The following is a 16,399-nucleotide window of genomic DNA, read 5'->3' as shown; positions in this document are numbered from 1 at the left end:
TTCTAGTAGATGGGCATCACATTTCATAACCACCAGTCTATTGGGACCGCCCCAGTTAGCCAGGGCTTCTGGTAAAAGGATTGACAGTGGCTTGGTGAGCACGTCTGCCAGCTCCCTCAATATACTTGGGTTGATCTCATCTAGCCACATAGACCTGTGTGTGTCTAAGTGGTGCAGCAATTTGCTAGCCATTTCTTCTTGCATTAAGGGGGCTTCAGTCTGCTCCCAGATCCTGTCTTCCAGCTCGGGAGGCTGGGTACCCAGAGAACACTGGTCTTTCTACTAAGGACTGAGGCAAAAAAAGGCATTCAGTACCTCAGCCTTTTCCTCATCTGTTATCTCTAGATTGCAGACTAGATACTCACAGATTAGAAATTTAGGAAGTAACAGAAAGACAGAGCAATGCAGTCTCATGCTGTTTCTCCCAAAATGAGTGACAAAGGACACATCATCTGCATTTCTCAGAATTGGAGAAGGCTGACGGCTACTGCAGAAAAATGGCACAGTGACTCTCTCTTGAGAGAGATGAAAATCACCTCATTAAGGAGGGCAAAGCTATTTTTGCCAGTAGGATGGCTGACCATGTAAGAGGGAGACAGAGTAAACTGTCTCCCTTAAACTAAGAAGGGAGACAGAGTAATCAGCAGCACTATGAAGGAGTGATGGACAAAGAGCAAAGGGCCTGGGGTGATGTGACAGGAACAGAACACAGAATAAACAAAATGGGATTTAAGTGGGATCATCTCCAATGGTTGGTTGTAAGCAAGGAAATGCCTACAAGGCACCATGATAGAGAAATCCTCCAATCTCTTTCTAAGCAGAGTTCTGGGGTACCTCTCTAAAGTCCCTGTATTCTAATGCATGCAGTATGGGGAATAAACATGATGAGTTAGCTTGTGTGCAGTCACAGGGCTATGGTCTTGCTAGGATGACAGAGATTTGGTGGGATGGCACCCATGGCTGGAGTTTTACAATGAAGAGAGAAAGGTTTTTTATGTAGGACAGGCTAGGAAAACAAGGAGGGGAAGTTGCCCTTTATGTGAAAGTGAAGTTGGAGTGTATTGAGCTGTCCTTAGAGCTAGAAGACTATTAAAGTGGACAGGTAAAGGTGATGTTACAGAAGGTGTCTGCTATAGGCTGCCTGACCAAGAACAAACAAATGAGGTAGACAGATAGGAGCAGCCTCATGTCTGCAAGCCCTGGTCCTCATGGGGAATTTAAACCACATGGATATTTGCTGAAGGGACAACACAGCAGGACATAAAACAACCCAGCAAGTACCTGGAGTGTTCTGATAACTTCCTCTTCCAAGTCATAAAGGAGCCAACAAGGGCCAATGAAGAGCCGTGCATTGCTGGACCTCTTACCAGTGAAGGGCTTGTTGAGAATGTGAAACTCAAAGTCTGCCTGAGCTGCAGAGACTGTGAGATGGTGGAGCTCAGGATCCTGAGAGGAGGGAGGAGTGTAAAGAGAAGGCTTACGATCCTGGACTTCAGAAGAGTGAACTGTGGCCTCTTCAAATATCTGTCAGGTAAAACACCAAAAGGCTTGTGCAGATGAACAGGAAACTCCTGGTCAAACTGAGACATAAAAAGGAAGAATAGAAAAGGTGGAAGCAAGGATGACTAACTTGGGAGGAATACAGAAGCATCATCCAAGCATCTAGGGATGAGGTTAAGAAAGCCAAAGCACATCTGGAACTGGAGGGATGTCAAAGACAAGAATGGACGCTATTAAGTACATAGGAGACAGAAGACTAGGGAAAATGTGGCCACATTGCTAAATGAGATAGGTGGCCTAGTCAGACAGTACATAGAAAAGGCTGAGTTACTGAATAACTTATTTGCCTCAGTCTTTACTAGCAATAGCAGTCTTTAGGATCCAAGGTCCCAGAGATCACACAGAAAGGCTGGGCCAAAGAAGATGTATGCTTGGTGGAAGAGGAACAGAGGACATACATAGGTCTAGTAGGGTGCACCCACAAGTGCTGAGGGAGATGGCAGATGTTACTGCCACTCTTGATAATCTCTGATCAGTCATTGTTCAACCCAGAGAAGGCTCTAGGGAGCAGCCTTCCAGTAACTGAAGGGGGCCTTGTGGGCAGGCTGGAGAGGTACTTTCTATAAAGGCATACAGTGATAAAACACAAAGGATTGGTTTTAAACTGAAAGAGTAGATTTAGTTTAGATATTAGGAAGAAATTTTTCACTGTGAGGGTGATGAGACACAGGAACAGGTTGCCCAGAGAAGTTGTGGCTGCCCCCTCCATGGAAGTGTTCAAGACCAGGTTGGATGGGGCTTTGAGCAACCTGGTGGGAGGTGTCCCTGCCCATGCAGAGGGGGTTGGAACCAAATGATCTTTAAGGTCCCTTCCAACCCAAACCATTCTATGATTCTATGAATCACAGTGACTAGGAGATGTATCTGAGGACTGGAGGACAGCAAATGTCACCTCTATCTTCAAGGAGTGCAAGAAGGAGGATGCATGGAACTGATGTCACTTCTGATCTGAAATAATTAAAATTTTGGGGACAAATCACATGAAAGAACACAGACACATAAAATAAAACCAGACCTTACATAACACTGAAAGAATAAGAACTAGAGAAAATCATGTCCGAACTAGTTAGGAGCTCATCCTCAAGATAAAAAAAGCCTGCAAGACACGTGAAAGGGCTCTCAATTAACTTGTCTTGGTTACAGCCTTGAGTATTTGGTAGAAAATACTGGACTCACCCTATTAACATCTCATCAGCATATCAATGTACTATTATCATACTAAAATAACCACCCATAGTCTAGAGGGACCTCTACCAACAAAAAGTCACTTATTTTTTGAGCATGTGTGGCAAAATTTTCAAGAAGTCACTTTAAATGGAAGTGAAGAACTAATTAACCTATCACATATACAAGTAATAGAATACAATTAAAGTAATATTACATGTTTCTGTGTATAAGGGTAACACTTTTTTTGGAAGATGAGCTTGCTTTGCTCCCTTTCCTGCACAGAATTGGATATTAAAACTATCTCGAGTCTTTGTGGATGGGTTTCTTGTATAATGTGTGAGAGACCTGGATTTTTGGGACAAGCTAATTCTGGCACCGATTTGCAGGCACGTCAGTGACAGGAAAACCATCAGGACTCATCAGTACAGTGTTCCCAAGGGGAAATCATGCTTGACCAACTCTGACAAAGTGACTGGCCTGACAGATGAGGGCAGAGCAATGGACACTTTCTATCTGGACTTCACTAAGGCCCTTGGCGCCGTCTCCTGCAAGATCCCCACAGACAAGCTGCCGGTGTCTGGGCTGGATAGGCAGACAGGAGGGTGAACGGAACACTAGCTGCCTGCGATGCGGGGACAGTGCCCGACCAGACCGGGACCCCGCAGCCGGAACCCCGGCGCCCACCCCCGGAGAAGCGATTATCCCGCCTTCCCGCCCCCTCCCCTGTCAGCCCCAATGGCCGCCGCCGCCGCCACTTTCCTCCTCCTCCCCGGAAGTGTAGTGTGGCTTTTCCTCCTGTGAGCAGGAACTCTCTGCAACCGAACTGAGGGCGGAAGAGGGGCGGCAGGAAAATATTAACGGAAAGAGCGGCGAAACACCGCCCCGGGAGAGCAGAAGGAGGGGGGTCTGTGCCATGCCGTTGTCGCGGTAGCGCCGGCACCTGCCATGGGGGGAGGGGAAGAGGAGGGAAAACGAGGCGAAGCAAGCGGCAACTACAGATCCCGGCAAGCCGTGCCGCGTTCCCGCCCCACCTCTCCCTCTCCTCCGCGCCCGTGTTGAAGAAGAAGCGGAGTCGGGCTGGGTCGGGGCTTGGGGGTGCCCTCGGGTGCCGACCTCAGCGGGGTGAGCGGGGCCGGGGCCTTGTGAGGGGCGCGGGGCCGTCGCTTGGCAACCCAGCGCCTGCGGGGCGAGCAGCGGTCGCCCGGTGAGGCCGCCGCTCCTTTCCTCGCCGCTGACCCCGAGGTGGGGCGGGCTGGCGGCGGTGTGTGAGGGGCTGGGTTGCCCGTGCGGATGGAGCAGCAGCGTGAGTCAGCAGGGCTGTCCGCTGGGGCCGCGCTGCCGGGGCCGGCCTGGGGCGGGCCGCGTTTCCGCGCCTCGCACGGGAGATGTGCTGTTAAGTACCACTTCTGTTCGGCGGGACGGGGGCGTGTTTCGGAGCGAGAAGCTCAGCCTTCTAGTTCTGCTGCCATTCTAAAGTGGCCAAAGGCATCAAGAAACACCTTTAGCTTCTGGTTATGCTTGAGCTCACCCGTGGCTGTGGCTAAGCCGGGCTGTGTGCCTGCTCAGCCGCTGCGCAGCGGCGTTGGGCCGGAGCTCGGGCCTGCCCGTGGCTCGGGGCTTGAGGCTGTAGCTGTGGCTGCTGTCGGATACAGGTGTTGGGATGCTTCGTGTGTTAGGCCACGTTTTGCATGTGTGTAGAAATACAGTAAAAATACAGTAAAAATACAGTAATGTGGTTCTGGTTAAAACAGTCATCACTTATTCGGGTGTTACTGACAATCAGTGAATGATATGGAGGGTGCAGATAGGCTGTAGAGCCCAAGTAGGCATAAAATGGAAAATGCTATGTTGTTAAAAGAAAATAAATGAAGTGATGAAGGGTGTTCTTGTTTGTTTCTGTTCAGGTAATGGAGTCTCATAGCTCTGTCAGTCGGGACAGTAAATTACAAGCTTCTGAAAGTGAAGATGAGATCGAGTTCATTGGAGTAAGTAAATCTTGAACTGGTAACATGCTGCCTGTGTAAATAATGCTCTCAGTAGCCTGATAAAAAGGGGTGGGGGGGTTGTTGTTGATGATTATGTTTTGCTAGATAAATTTGGGCTTAATCTGTAAATCTGTAATTTAATCTGTAAATCTTTGTGGCAGGTAGCAAATTTATTATAAAGGCTTATCTGTCCTTTCATTAGAATGGTGTGAGGTTCAGTCAGCTGTTCCTTTAGAAACAATATAGATTTCAGTGTCCCAACAGGTGAGTGGGAGATTAGCAGTGATCAGTGAAGTGTATGAGAAGTCACTGTAGATTATTTTTCTACTAATCATATTGGATAGCATTCTGGTTCATTAATAATTCCACAGATGTTAATGGCATAAAGCACTGCTCACTTGGCAAAACAATGTTAAAAACACTACTTTGTGTAGAAGAGGAAGGAGATAATTAGAGGCCTTAAAAAAAATCTTCTCCAATCATAAAGCACTGTATAATAATAACTACAGTGCAGTGCCCAGTCTAACGCTGACATGTGGCTTATGTGATGTAATTTTAGACACATATGTTGAATATTAAGGAAAAGCAGAATGTTTTTCATGCTGACTCTACTCTGGCCTCAATCCAACATCAGTGAAGTGGTGCTGAATGGCAGGGGTACATGCAAGAACAGAAAGATGGTTTTCCCTAAGGAACAAATTGTGCAAATAAGAAAGTTTAATTGATGCCATGACATATAAGGGCTGGCTTCCAATGGATTTGTGTCACTTTTAATGCTGAAGAATACCTAGGTGTGTTGGTTTTGGGGTTTTTTTTTGGTTTTGTGTGATGTTTGATTAAACCGTAAGTTCAGCATGCAGACTTTTTCTGCAGGGGTATTTGGGTGCTCAAATAAAAACAACATGCATATTTTTGTGAAAATTGTAAGTAGCTGATTTGAGACTTCTTGGTCTTCTAGTTAATTTGGTCAAAATGGAATGACGAGTTCAAAGTTCATTATATACACACAAGCATTCACTTGTGTCACACCTGCATGAGCTTCCCCTTCTTGAAACAGTGGCCAAGAATGAGGAAGCTTGTATAGCTTTAAATGTGTAATGATTGAAGGGCTGCTGGAACACCAGGAACAGTACTTGAAAGAAAAGAGACTAAAATCAGTCCTTCTGTTACCTTTTTGTCTTGATTTCACCTTTGGACAATATGGAGCCTTTGTGGTGGCAGAGATGATCTCTTTGGGGTGAGGGTTCTATATACAGGAAGGTGACAATGCTTAGGCTTGGTTGTGCAGGAGTGATACCTTGGGGTGAGGACCCTAATGTCACTGATGAATATAAGGGAGTGGTGTGTGACCCTGGCCATTACCTAATGTTAGCAGTGTGTCCGTGCATCTCCCATTTGCTTCTCTGAGTAAGGGTGAACTGGGACTTTGCAAAAGGATTTCTAAACTATTTGGCTAACTTCAGGTCATAATTTCCATATAAGCATGTGTATGACTAGAAGTGTATAGATTTAATAAATGTGGGGTGTGAATGTTACCTGATCGTTCAAGTGCACCAGGTGGTATTGTATAAATTGTGTTAGGGAAGCCACATCTCAACATATGCTCATTTTGGTAGACACAAGTTATTGTAGGCCACTTGATCTCAGTATTCTTGAGAGTTAAATTTTTTTGAGTGGGGGATTTTTTCGTTTGGATTTGATGATGTTTTGTGTGTAGTTTAGTACTTTTTTTTCATTTCAGTCACTCAGTGTTGGAATTCTTACTGTAGGACTAGGACAAAAAGTCTTCATTTGATGAAGCAAAAGCAATCTCTGCTGGTACCTGAGTTTTTTACAAGTCATATTTACCTTCATTCAGAGAACTTAAACTGTTCTTCCATAGTTTTCCACCTTTTAATTCTGCATTCTACTTACAGTCATTAAATGTAGTATTTTTTATGCCAGCAGAAAAATGTAATTTCATCTACAATGCAAGCCATTATTTCTAATGGCTTAATTTCTTAGGATAGGGTGGCCTAGCCCCCATTCTGTTTCCTTAGGAAGGATAAGACAAGAATGAAGAGATTCACAGGTTTAATGGGGTCTGTAGCACTTAAGGAGACAGATTCAAGTTGCCACAGTCTGAACTGAAAGAACTGGACTCCTGAACTGTTTTGTGGCTTTGTAATGGCGTTAATCCACTCATTTTTTCTGACTTTCTTTAAAGATAAGGCTTATCGTTATGCTTCTTTAAAAAAAACAAAAAAAAAACCAAAAAAAAACCCCAAACTTGATTTAAAGCCATCATTAAAAGTCACAGCTTTACAGCTTTTTTTCTCCTATATTGACTTAAGCAGTTGCTGAGTAAATATGGTTAGGCTAGGTTTGTACAGTTTTCCCTAATTCTCAATATCTTTTGTAAGATGAGTTTTGATCAGATCAAGGATTGTAGTTCTCATACTTGTAGTTTCTGTATTTGGTTTTAATCTTCATCTAAAGATTAAGCCACCCAGAAATAAAACTCAATCTAGCCTAACTAAATGCTGTAATGCTGTGTTTGGGAGCAGCTTTCTTATTCAGGAATGTATACAGGCAGATAATGTGGTGGTTTGGGGTTTTTCTTTTGCTCTCTTTTTTTTTTTTTTTTTTTTTTTTTTTTTGAGGAGTCATTGTAAAGAGTTATCATATTTCATTTGTGTCCAAATGGGAATGCACCCCAGAAAATACTACATAAAAATTGGGTAGTAAGAGGCACTGAATGCAGAAAGAAAAAAAGAATGTTTTATGTATACAAACAACATTTGAATGAGTGTACTGTGACTTGTAGTAAGCTGAATTTACTGTTCTGGTCACTATAACTTTGGAGGTTTGAAAGCAAGTTACTCTGCTTTTCAGGTGTCAATTTCCTAACTTTTAATTGCTGAACCTAGAGAGTAAGTAAAAGGAAATAAGGAAAATCTGTGATTTGAAGAAGCTGCAGCTGTTAGGATCAGAGATAAATACTTCAAAACATGTTATTGAACTGATTACAACTGCTGACACCTGTTGTTTAGTAAAGGCTTAATGTCCTGAAGTTTATAGAGGTTTTCAGTATCTACAGAATTTAAAGCACCACTCACTATGTAAAGATTAAAACTGTTCTTGTTTTTTATTTATTTACTTTGAGGTTAGGTAACCTTTTGATGACGTGGAGATTTTATTTAAATTTGCCTTTCCTTGCAGATGTCTATCACCTGTCACCATGGATCAAAGTTGGAGTCACTAGGAATATTTTTTGTTCAGCATGTATAGGCTTAACTCATCCTGTTTCATGTTAGTTGTCCTGTTGGGTTCATATGTGATCATGTTGTAGCATGATATGGGGTCGGGGTTTTTGTGTGACATCAGATGATGTGGACATAGTGCTTCTTTTTTTTTTTTGAGTTTAAAAATGGAAGACTTTTTGCAGTGTGTGTGGATGGAGCTCTGGACATATTTTTTTTTCACATCTTCTTTATAAAACTTAAAGTCTATGTGCTTAGTTTGGGTTGATGGTTTAAATTTTTCTTCATTTGCTCTTTCATGTTTTTGTTGACATTCTGCTCTCTGGGAGAAGCTTGTGATAGAAATGTTAAAATTGGTATGAATGGATAATGAATGGGACTGCACACATACACACAATTGCCAGACAGAATGAGAAAAAAAAATAAGGTTGGGAGGGGAGGAGGCATGTGAAGGTGTTTAAATCAGCTGTTGATGATACTGCCTATACTCATTGAGGTCATGGACCATCTACATAAAACTTTTGAAGACACTGGGATCAGGAAAGCAGGGCACAGCATTTACAGAAATTACAGTCAATGCTAAAACCATTAAGATGAATGCAGAAGACAAAGAGCAGATCTAGAGCCTTAAGACATCTTGAGGAGACAAAACCCATCAGTCAACTTTAGTGACTCAGAGGGCAACAAAAGATGGGAAATACTCAAAAGAAGCACATGGCTACCAAGTTAGGAAGAATAAAGACCTAAGTACTTATTGATAGCCAGGGTCCTTTGTCCTCCATATCACTGTGTGGAGTCCTGACCATGGTCTCTGGCTGCACATCTTTGCAACTTAAGGCTGGGCAGACTATTTGGGTGTGTCTCTTTGTGCTTTTGAGTATTTGGTACTTTGTTAAGTGGAAAAGTCGCAGTGTGGAAATACTTATTGAACCCTCTTGAAACCATGGTGAATTTCTCTTTCAGGTATTGCTAATGCTGATGATGTGCTGCAGTGCATGCAACATTTTAGCTCTAAGGAAGGCAATCTAATGCTTGTGTATATTTTTAACACTTTTTTTTTTTCCCCCAGGAAGGACCTTTAAGACCTGTACTGGAATGCATTGATCTTGTCAGTAGTGAGGATGAAGAGCCTAGCAGCAGTTCTTATGTTCACGTGAGTATGTTGCAATGTATTCTGAGACTTCGTGGTTGATTAAAATAGTCTCCTCTATTTTTTCCAATTGGTTACTCTTCACAAAAGAAATACTGAGGTGTTTTTAACAAGGAATAATTAAATAAGCCAGCATTAAAGTCTTGGTTTTGTGGGTTATTTCATTTGATTGGTGCTTTTTTTACCTGCTGTTGAGTGAAAGGCAAGAATGCCAACACTTAATTTTTTCCAGAGCTTTTTTTGCCTTCTTGAAATGAACTTGGAACTTTTATGTGGCTTTCAGTGTCTTTAGCAAGTGTATCTAAGAAAAATGTCACTTTACAAGCAATTTCGTAAGTCATGTGTCTAGTCTCTAGCCTGCAACTGTATCTGACTTACTTCTATGCCTTTTCATTCTAAAATAAAGTTTTAGAGCAGTTTATAGGTTAGAGGACATCTTACTGATGACAAGCTGGTCTTAACTCAGCCTCATTCTTCATTATCCCTCCTAATGATGCATGACTCAGAAGCAGGCTGCTCAGTTAATGTATCCCTCAAGCTCAGTGTGCCTACACTGCAGAGCCTTTGAGAGGGACAGTGGCAGAGAGTTGCTTTTGGCTGCAGTGGCCAAAACCAGAAGTCTTGTGACTTTTGCTTGCCAGTATTGCAGCAGAGGATGTGTGTAATTAACTTCTTTCTTAAGGAAAGGTGGATCTTCTGCTCATGCAGAGGCTTAGTCCACAGTGCTGATTTTTTTGAGCTTGTCATGTAGCAGAAACAAACTTCAGTGTGTGGCCTATCCCTTATGGTAGAAAAAAGCTAATGGTAGAAAAAGCCTTTCTGAAGGCACTGGGCAATGTTGCCTTAGAACAAGAATGGTATCACTTCTCAGTTTTTCACATGAATTGTATGTTGGCCTTGAGAATATGAGGAATTTGGCTTACCTACTTAAAATAATATACGTAATTTGTTTGACACTTCTAGGACACCCATCACAACCATCCATATTTCTTCTAGTGATTGAGTGGGGTTAATGGTGATACTGAATTGCCCAGAACATGTAGAGATGTGTGTAGTGTTTTGTTTCTTTTTGAACAGAAGTTAAAGATGCTGATAAATAGGAAGAGAAAAGCGGCAAGATTGTGGAATGTAGTATCAGAGTATCTGTACTGAATTATGTCCTGATGCTTGGGCACCACTTTTCACTGTATTGGTGTCTGTTACTCAATGATTACCAAATAAAAATTTAACTTTTTAATTGTAGAGAGTTACAAAGCGTAAAGATCACATTGACTATCAGAAAGAACGAGTCGCTTCAACCCTGGATCGTCTGGCACGCCACGTTGAAGTAGAGAAGAGGCAAAAAGAAGAGAAAAACAAAGCCTTTAAGGTATTAGATATGTCTTGTTTCAGTGGAATTGCATAACACAGGCCTGGGAGTCAGGTGTGTGTTTGTTTTCACTACTACATAAATAAAAAGATTGGTGAACCAGACCTGGAACTATCAATTGGAGATTTTTGATTCTGGGGCATCCTTTTGAACACAGTATGGGCCAGTGGCTTTTAACTGATCAGATTGCTTAGTTTTGATGCAGTTCCTAAGGGTGGAATAAAGCCTGAATGGCATGCAAGCCAATGGCAAAAACTTTTTCTGTAGTTCATGTAGCAGAGGGACCTTTGCATTAATTATTCTGGTTAAATAATTGGAAAAGTGCAGTTATCCCAAACCACCATGCAGCAAACCTAGTTATCTTCCTGCTTTTGTTGGACATATTTGGGAACTTGTTTGCCACATTGAATCTTTTTATCAGGTAATATTTTATAATGGGATAAATTTTTCTGTGTACAAGGCATAATTTTAAAATTGAATCATATTAATTGTATTTTGCAGTCACTTGAAAAGCATAGATTTTCTGTTTTTATTACAAACTGGGATATGCAGTCAGAAGGCTTAAGAGCAAGGCTGCTATCAGTGGGACCTGAACAGCCTGGAGGAATGGGCTTACAACAACCTCACGAAGTTCAACATGGGCAAATGCAAATCCAGTATTTGTGGAACATGATGACTTTCCAGCTTAATTTTCTGAACACTGTTAATAGCATTTTAAGTCACATAATTATACTGTAGTTACAGCTTGCTGTCATCTGCAATACAACAGAGTAAAAGGCTGTTAGATGTAGTGCAAGGAAGCCTGGAAGTTGTCTCCTCTTATATTTGGCAATCTGTTAATGTCTTGTGTACAATTTTCATCTGGAGTCAGAAATAGCTATGTAACTTTTAAAGAAGTCTGGGAATGAAGGCTACAAAATGCTTTTTCTGGTGATAAGTATTTTCCTGTTGGGTGGCTTCTCACTCTTCATCAGGTAATGCAATCTGCAGAATTAAAATTACTCTTGGAAGTAAAACTGCCATATATTTATTTGCCTTGGCATTGGAACAAATCAAGTTCTAGGCTCCAATAGCAGGTTTGTGTTGCTTAAAAGAAAAAAGTCTTTGTTTTATAGTCATAGTCTTCAAAGTCTTCTGGGTTATGTACATGCTTCAGAAAGTTCATTAGGTGCCATAACAGTAAAACACTTGACATAAGCTGTAGCTTTGATTTTAGGGTACAAAAATTGTTGGTTCCTATTTTCAAATTTTTCTTTGTTGTGGTTACATTTAATCTTTATTATGTTATATAGATATCAGGTTTTAAGATTATTTCCCCACTCTGCCCTTAGTTTTTTTTGTGTTATTTTTTTTTTCCTTAGGAGACTGACCTGTAAGTTTTGGAGCACATACTGAATCCTGAATTGTTTGGGTTTGGTGTGGGGTTTTTTTTTGTGTTTTGTTTTTTTTTTGGGGGGGGGAGGAACTAGGGGGCATTTTTGGCTTGTTTGGTTGTTTTTAATCACCACCTTGCCTGATGTTTTCTCCTTCAGGAGAAAGTTGATTCCCAATGTGCTCATGCGTTGCAAGAACTAGAATTTATTAGACAACACACTGACACAGAAGCTGCAAGATTGTGTGTCAAGCAGTGGTTAAAAATGCCAGGTAAGTATAGGGCACTAGGTTTCAGTGATACATTTTCTAGGTCCTTTATTGCAGAATAGAACATCTGATAATCACATTGAACAATACTGACACTGAGATTTGCAGTTGCCTCCTATGCATAGTCAAGTCTTACAATATTAATCTTTGGTGTGGCATTTGAAAGTTTTTACACTTATTTTCAAAAAAGCTATTCTTCTGATGTTTTGCTGCTTAGAAAACTTAATCCATGAGGTCTGAAAATCACTCAGGCAATGTTAACTTCTTCTGTAAGCCCTGCTGCTGGGAGGAAAAAATATTACTGTTGAACTGAAAGATGTCTACATAACTTCCTAAAGTTCAATCACTTTAAAATATTGCCTGGATGACCTGGTGCGATGGTGTCAAAGCAGCTGAAAAATCCTTCTGGGGACTGAAGAGACAGATTCCTCAACTGCAAGAGCACACTTAGAATCATAGAATTGGCTGGGTTGGAAGGGACCTCAGAGATCATCAAGTCCAGCCCTTGATCCACTACCACTGCAGTTACCAGACCATGGCACTAAGTGCCACATCCAGTCTCTTTTTAAATATCTCCAGGGATGGAGAATCCACCACTTCCCGGGGCAGCCCAGACCATGGCACTAAGTGCCACATCCAGTCTCTTTTTAAATATCTCCAGGGATGGAGAATCCACCACTTCCCGGGGCAGCCCATTCCAATGCTTGATCACCCTCTCAGTAAATTCTTTCTAATGTCCAACCTAAACCTCCCCCGGCACAACTTGAGCCCGTGCCCTCTTGTCTTGCTGAGGGTTGCCTGGGAAAAGAGACCAATCCCCCCCTGGCTACAACCTCCTTTCAGGGAGTTGTAGAGAGTGATGAGGTCTCCTCTGAGCCTCCTCTTCTCCAGGCTGAACAGCCCCAGCTCCCTCAGCCTCCCCTCATAGGATCTGTGCTCGAGTCCTTTCACCAGCCTGGTTGCCCTCCTTTGGACCTGCTCCAGGACCTCGATATCCTTCCTGAACTGAGGGGCCCAGAACTGGACACAGGACTCGAGGTGTGGCCTCACCAGGGCTGAGTACAGGGGCAGAATCACTTCCTTGGACCTGCTGGCCACGCTGTTCCTGATACAGGCCAGGATGCCATTGGCCTTCTTGGCCACCTGGGCACACTGCTGGCTCATGTTCAGCTTCCTGTCAATCCAGACTCCCAGGTCCCTCTCTGTCTGGCTGCTCTCCAACCACTCTGTGCCCAGCCTGGAGCTGTTTTGGCCAAAGTGCAGGACCCGGCACTTGGCCGTGTTGAACCTCATCCCATTGGAATCAGCCCAACTCTCCAGTCTGTCCAGGTCCCTCTGCAGAGCCCTCCTGCCTTCCAGCTGATCCACACTCCCCCCAGCTTAGTGTCATCTGTGAATTTGCCATACTAGGATTGCGTTACATTGAGGCTGAGAAAACTGGGTTTGTTCAGCCTTTGAGAAGGCTTAGGGTAGACCTTATTATGATGTTCTAGTACTTAAAGGACAGCTACAAAGAAGATGGAGACTTCCTTTATGCAAGGAGTCTCATGGACAAGACGAGGAGCAATGGGCACAAGTTGTTCCTGGCAAGATTCTGTTTGAACACAAGAGGAAACTTTTTTGCTAAGAGGACAGCCAGACATTGGAATGATCTCCCAGGGGAAGTGGTGGATTCTGCACTTTGGGAAGTTTTAAGTCTTCGCTCGACAGGGTGCTGAGACATATCATGTAAATAATATTAGAAGTGTTGGACCACATGTTCCTTGTGGTCCCTTCCAACCTGACATTCTATGATACAGTGCATTGTTAGCTTACTTCAAAGAATCAATATAACTCAGTTTTTTTAATGCTTTAGGGCTTGTCTTATTTTTTTTTGTTAAACCTGTATAATTCAGATTCTGGTTAAGTGCTTTGTTTTATAACATAGGTCTTAAACCAGGTACCATTAACAGTGGAAGAAGAGGTATCTATAAGAGAGCAAGTGAGACACGAACCAATAGCAGTCCCATATCTTGTCCTGTGATGCGCTGCAACAGGGAGTTTGATAATGCACATCTCCTCCTAGGTCACCTTCAAAGGTAAGCACAATAGTGAAAGAGCCCAGTGCAAGCAGTAATAGTGAGAGAATATTTGCAGGGAGAAATTTAATGAATTACAACAAGGGCAAGTTAAGTCTTGACTCTGGGAAAATACAACCCCAGGTACTAGTATAGGTTGAGGACTGAGCTGTTGCAGAGCAGTGAAGGGGAAAGGGACCTGGGTGTGCTGGTGGATGGAATGATGACCATGAGCCAACAATGTGCTCTTGTGGTTAGTAGGCCCAGAGAGGTTCTCTTCCCCCTCTGCCCTAGTGAAAGCTGCATCTGGAATATTGTGTCCAGTTCTGGGCCGCTCAGTTCAAGGACAGGGAACTGCTTGAAAGTATAGAGCCTCCAAGATGATTAAGGGAGTGGAAAATCTCCCTTTTGAGGAAAGGCTCTCAGCTTGGAGAAGAGGAAAATGAGAGGTGACCTCATCAATGTTTATAAATACATAAAGGGAAAGTACCAGGGGAGGATGGAGCCAGGCTCTTCTCAGTTATGTCCAATGATAGGACAAGGGGCAACGGGTGCAAGCTTGAGTACAGGAGGGTCCACGTAAATACAAGGAAAAACTTTTTTCACTGTGAGGGTGACAGAGCACTGGAACAGGCTGTCCAGGGAGGTTGTGGAGTCTCCTTCATTCAAAACCTACCTGGATGCATTCGTATGTGACCTGTTGGTGACCCTGCTCTGGTAGGGGGCTTGAACCGGGTGATCTTTTGAGGTCCCTTTCAACCCCTAACTTTCTGTGATTTCTGTGAAAGTGCTTTAACTTAGAACATCAGCATCAAGCATACTTTAACCTGCCTATAGTGACAAAATTCCATTTGGAGAGCAGATTAATAAGTTATGGATTATATATAGATAATGTGATAAACTTCCTGATTGTTTGGGTGGGGTATTTTGGGGGGTTTTGCTTGTTTTGGTTTATTGGGGTTTTTTTGTCATTCTGAATTGATTTGCCTCCTTGAGCATTTTTTAGTATCTGGGTTCTTTTTGAGAAACAAAATTTGTGTTAATTGGTTCTGTTTTTTCTTCATCCAAACTTAGAGTAAAATGCTAATGTACACAAAAAGGGAAGGAGGAGAACATGCTGTAGGCCAGATGTCTATTCATTGCTGATCATTGCTAATCAGCATTCACTGGAGTCAATTCCAGCAAATGTGAGCAGTGAACATGACATAGGGAAAATATTAAGGAGAGAAACCAAGTTGTTGGTTAACCCTGGTAGACAGCTGAGCCCCACAAAGCTGCTTGTTCACTCACCACAGGGGGGTGAGGTAGAATCGGAAGGGTAGAAGTGAGAAAAATCTGGGCTGAGTTAAAAAAACATTAATAAGTAAAGCAAAAGCTGTGTATACAAGCAAAGCAAAATATGGAATTCCCATCAACAGGCAAGGTTTTACATTCTACATGGAATTGTTACTTGGAAAGACAAATGCTATTGCTCCAAACCTCCCCCATTCCTCTTCCCTCACTCAGCCTTTATTGCAGAGCACAGCATGGTGTGGTATAAGGTATCTTTTTGGTCAGCTGTCTCAGCTGTGTCTGCTCACAACATCTTGCCTGCCCCCAGCCTACAGGCTGGCAGGCAGCCTGAAAAAGAAAGGTGGCCTTGACACTGTTCAGGCACTGCTAAGACTGTTGTTCATAAATACAATACACAGCACTGTACCACCTGCTGCAAAGAAAATTAACTCCATCCCACCCAGAACTAGTGCAGGGAGGTAAAAATATATATATTTTTTAATTCTTCTGCAAGAAATTGAGTCTTTTTTAGTTTTCTTTCTCTTTATATGATTCCTCTGCAAAGTAGTCATTTTAACAGGGAAGCTGCAGGGAGAATCACCTCTGTACAGAATGCTTCAATTGATATGGTTAATGATAGAGGAAATGAGGAATCTTACAGTTTAGGTCGATTTGATAGTCATTTGTCCAACAACTCCAAAAGACAAAATTTTTCACATTAAAAGAACATTTTTACTCTTCAGAGGAGACTAGTTTAATTATTTCTTCCTTTCCAGGTTTGATCATTCTCCTTGTGACCCAACAGTCACTTTACGTGGACCCCCAAATAATGCTGTTGCCTGTGTGATATGCTGCAAAGTATTTTCAACCTCTCAGCAGTACAGTGATCATCTTCTGTCTAAGGCAAGATCATAAGGATAAGCAACTCACCTGACTGTTAGTGTAGGAGAGGGTTT

At 42.5% G+C, this 16,399-nt stretch overlaps 1 protein-coding gene across 4 annotated transcripts in view; it reads left to right on the top strand.

Moving 5' to 3' along the window:
• Positions 1 to 3,519: 3,519 nt before the first annotated feature.
• Positions 3,520 to 16,399, top strand: part of ZNF451 (zinc finger protein 451) — a 38,587-nt gene continuing 25,707 nt past the window's right edge. Inside the window, exons 1-7 of one of the 4 annotated variants that reach the window (XM_071741644.1) lie at positions 3,520 to 3,849; positions 4,632 to 4,712; positions 9,024 to 9,107; positions 10,348 to 10,473; positions 12,006 to 12,117; positions 14,042 to 14,192; positions 16,220 to 16,346. In XM_071741644.1, coding sequence (XP_071597745.1) covers positions 4,635 to 4,712; positions 9,024 to 9,107; positions 10,348 to 10,473; positions 12,006 to 12,117; positions 14,042 to 14,192; positions 16,220 to 16,346 — 678 coding nt within the window. In that variant the 5' untranslated portion in view covers positions 3,520 to 3,849; positions 4,632 to 4,634. Of the gene's footprint in view, positions 3,850 to 3,876; positions 4,120 to 4,631; positions 4,713 to 9,023; positions 9,108 to 10,347; positions 10,474 to 12,005; positions 12,118 to 14,041; positions 14,193 to 16,219; positions 16,347 to 16,399 lie in introns of those variants that run through there. The other 3 variants (XM_071741646.1, XM_071741643.1, XM_071741645.1) reach the window with 3 other exon arrangements.

The sequence above is a fragment of the Heliangelus exortis genome, chromosome 3 (assembly GCF_036169615.1).
Source record: "Heliangelus exortis chromosome 3, bHelExo1.hap1, whole genome shotgun sequence".
Taxonomy (NCBI): Eukaryota; Metazoa; Chordata; class Aves; order Apodiformes; family Trochilidae; genus Heliangelus; species Heliangelus exortis.
The sequence above is the reverse complement of the archived record's forward strand: the minus strand, read 5'-3'. Positions and strand labels throughout refer to the sequence as shown.